This window comes from Astatotilapia calliptera, chromosome 7 (genome assembly GCF_900246225.1).
Source record: "Astatotilapia calliptera chromosome 7, fAstCal1.2, whole genome shotgun sequence".
Lineage (NCBI taxonomy): Eukaryota > Metazoa > Chordata > Actinopteri > Cichliformes > Cichlidae > Astatotilapia > Astatotilapia calliptera.
The window spans coordinates 43,799,397-43,803,032 of NC_039308.1; the positions used below are offsets into that span (position 1 = coordinate 43,799,397).

The 3,636-nt window shown below is 42.2% G+C and overlaps 1 protein-coding gene across 1 annotated transcript; it reads right to left on the reverse strand.

Moving 5' to 3' along the window:
- Window positions 1–836: 836 nt before the first annotated feature.
- On the reverse strand, window positions 837–3,343 carry LOC113026330 (cytochrome c oxidase subunit 5B, mitochondrial-like). Its single transcript, XM_026174989.1, has 4 exons — window positions 3,213–3,343; window positions 1,841–1,911; window positions 1,182–1,281; window positions 837–1,007 (listed from the first exon to the last, which is right to left on the reverse strand). The coding sequence occupies exons 1-4, from the start codon at window positions 3,307–3,309 to the stop codon at window positions 895–897; spliced, it is 381 nt and encodes a 126-aa protein (XP_026030774.1). The 5' UTR covers window positions 3,310–3,343; the 3' UTR covers window positions 837–894.
- Between the last annotated feature and the right edge of the window lie 293 nt (window positions 3,344–3,636).

The window sequence follows — 3,636 nt, forward strand, 5'->3', positions numbered from 1 at the left end:
TCTGGCAAGTTGTCCCCAGCATGCACGACATCTTTCAGAAGTCTTTTTCAGAAATACACTGCAGATTGATCTAATCATCATCCATGTTGTCATTACACATCACCGTGTGATCAAACATTTCTGATTCCTACTTCACTACAAACCTTCTACACTACATTTCGATAAGATAATAATAGAGCGAGCTGAACACTGAAGGTTTATGCTCTCACTGCTTCATGTTCACTCAGTTTTTCATTTTCAAGTTAACCCTTTATTTAAAAGACTCATTTACTAATCCCAGCTGAGCTGGAATAAACTAAATTCAAATTTTGATGTAAACAGTCTGATGTATTCTAGTTTTATGTACATCATATTTAGCACCAATAACTTTCATTTTCTTCATTTCTTGATATATTCAGGAGCTGTGGTCCAAAAATAAAACGCTAACACTGTAATTAACCTGTGTGTAATATGACACATTCATTAATGTGATAACACAGAAACAACCAGAGACGTCTGTTAATATTTCAATTGTATAAATAAACTAGGAGCTGACAGTGAATACAGATACACTTCATTCTTTCATCCTCAGTTTGCTATTCTGATGCTGGGTGAGAACTTCACAGCTACACTTCCACGTTCAGGTGGAACAGATGACACAGACAGCGGGTTGACAGGAAGTTAAAGTTTATTGCTGCTCCTGGGAGGTGGGAGGAGTGTAACGTGTGCAGTACAATTGTGTGTGTAAACTGACTGAATGGAAATGTCTGAAGAAACTCTTTGTTCCCCGAACGTGTCTGATCCCGAGTACATGTAACGTGTAAGCAACGACTGATGAGGTCAGCAGGTATGTCAAGTAGAAGAAGGTGGGAAGCAGACAGCGCCGCTTCCTCTGCAGGAGGAAGAGGAGGCAGGTCAGTGGGGGAGCTCATGGGGAACCAGCTTGTAGTGGGCGCCGCAGGACGGGCAGCGCTGGGCCTCACCCTCATGGAGCCAGAACCAGACCACGGCTGTGTTGTCCTCCTCACCTGCACACAGGAAACTGGGTGAGAACCCTAACCTGCAGCTCACATGCATGCTCAGGTTTCCCAGTGAAGAATAAGCCCCACCCCCTTTAAGCCCGGTGGCGAGTTTAACCCTCGTCTGAGAAAGCTGCCGCTGCTCACATACGCGCTTTCACACAGGAAACAACAACAACTCACACACGCATCCCACAATCCTCTTGTTCGTGATGGAGGGAACCAGGTGGGGGTCGGCCTTGGAGCCTGCATAGTGCTTTGGCTTCATCATGTTGAAGGGGTCCTACAGGAGGGAGAGGAGTCAGATGAGTCAGGGCGTGACAGTATTCAACATCAGTTTCACCTCAAAGTTTATCTTTCATCATCTTCATGTGCAGGAGGAGGACAGCTTAGGCTACGTTCACACTGCAGGTCTTAATGCTCAATTCTGTTTTTTTGGTCAAATCCGATTTTTTTGTCTGCTCGTTCACACTACAAATAAAATGTGACAGCAAACGCGCTCTAGTGTGAACCCTCAAAGCGGCCCGCATGCGCAAAAGAAGAGGTCACACACAACGCGCTCTGTATAGACCCAGACCCAACAGTACTGTTTGACTGATGGCCGTTAATATAAAGACCTGTTTCGGACTTTACGTTTCCCAAATTTTCTTTAAGTCATACAGTTGTTTTGTTATTTACATATGGCCTAATAATTATCCTTATTGCTGTTTAAGAGAGGAGCTGTACTTCAAAGGATAGCTGCAGATTTCTGTCAGAATCTGATGCCTGCAGTGTGAACGTAGCCTGAGATACCCCAGAGACCCGTCAGGTCAAACGGGGCTGAATGAACTCAACGATCTTACCTCGCCATGCTTCATGGCCTTCATGATGACTTTCTCCAGCCCTGTGGCCTGCTCTTCATCAGTGGGAATCCCTGTGAACACAAAATCAGCTTTCATCTTCACCTCATCTTCATTCATACACATAAACCAATACTTTGTTTAAAAGAAAAACAGGATTTTTTTTTTTTTTTAAATGTTTACATTTACGTCGTTTCACAAGATACTGACAAAAATGAGAAAGAAAGCATCAAACGTTCTCACAGCGTGCCAAGAAAACCAATATAATGGCTGGTGGAGAAAATTCAGATTATACTTTACTTATGAGGAAAAATTCAAAGTTTAATGTTTCTGTTTTATTTTATTTAGAAAATAATAACATACTTTATTGTTCATTTTGATCTGAGTTTACAGTAAGCTCATGCTGCTGCATACACACAGGTGGGAAAACACATGGCTGTCTGCAGACTTCATGCTCTGAAACACAATGACTTCTTTAAACATCTTGATGCATGCTCAATCATCCAGGTAAGTAAATTCCCAAAGTTTGATTCTGTTCATCTGGACGTAGCGTTTTCAGTGGGAGAAACGTTTAGTCACTCATCCAAGTGCATTTGCATAATGACCGTTTCAGTCATTATGCAAATGCACTGTTTATAAGACTGGGGAAACCTGCACTCAGCTGAGACTGAAGAAGTCACTTGGACGAGTGACGAAGCGTTTCTCCCACTGACAACGCTACGTCCAGATGAACAGAATCAAACTTTGGGGACTTCTTTAAACATTTAATTTAAGCCAGTCTGAGCTCTTCTCGTCCTGTTCATGTCTTCTTTACATTTCATATTTAATCTCACATTGTGAGATTCTGTCTTCGGTGAAAGTTTACTTTGTTTTTTGGTCATTTATTAAAATCATCACAGAGCAGATTTTTTCCGAATAAAAGATCAATCAATAATCAACCAGATTAGATAATTATAACCAGAGAAAATATTCATTACTATCCGAAAGCAGTAATGTAATCGATTAACCGAGCGTTTTGTGTAATTGAATAACTGACTAATAATTAACTGTTAAATTGAACTCTGACCTCCCGAAGCTAACAAACTGCTAACGCTGCTAAGCTATTAACAGCCAATTGTCTTATTTCCGGTGTTCCGTCCTTTAAAGTGTGCCGATCTGAACATGGGTTTATTAAAATCTACTGATTGGACCGTTTAATCGTTTTAAAATGAGCCGATCCATCATTTATATTTGTTCTGAATGAAATCTTGTCTAAGCGGCGCTGTCACCGGGACAGGAAGCGATTGGCGTTCTCAGTCTTCCCCGCGGATTAAACCCTCTCTAAGCCGCCTGTTCCCGCCGAGTTCCAGGTGTTCTGTGCCGGCTTGGAGCTCACCTCCTGCTGCCATGCTGCGGCTCAGAGCGGGGGTCCGGACGGAGCGGCAAGCCGCCGCGGCTCTGACGGCGGAGCGGAGCAGTAACCTTGCAGCCATTTCTCCTTCTTCAGCGATTACTTAGGTCGATCGGTGATGACGTCATATTTGTGGACAGATTCTTCTTCTTCTTTGTTTATTGGCAGCTTTGAGGTGCACTAGCGCCAACTGTGGATCTCCAGATTCAGGAGGTTACAATATGTGACATCAGCATCAGTTCATAATGTGACGTGTGAATGAAAACAAACGCTGTTGTGACAGTGATGTACACAGTCTTGTTGGTATATATGTATGATTTCTATACATTTTACATCAGATGAAAACTTTAGTTGTAAGATCCAGATTATTTATTAAAAGCTAGACATTTTAAATGAGAATAAGAAAGAA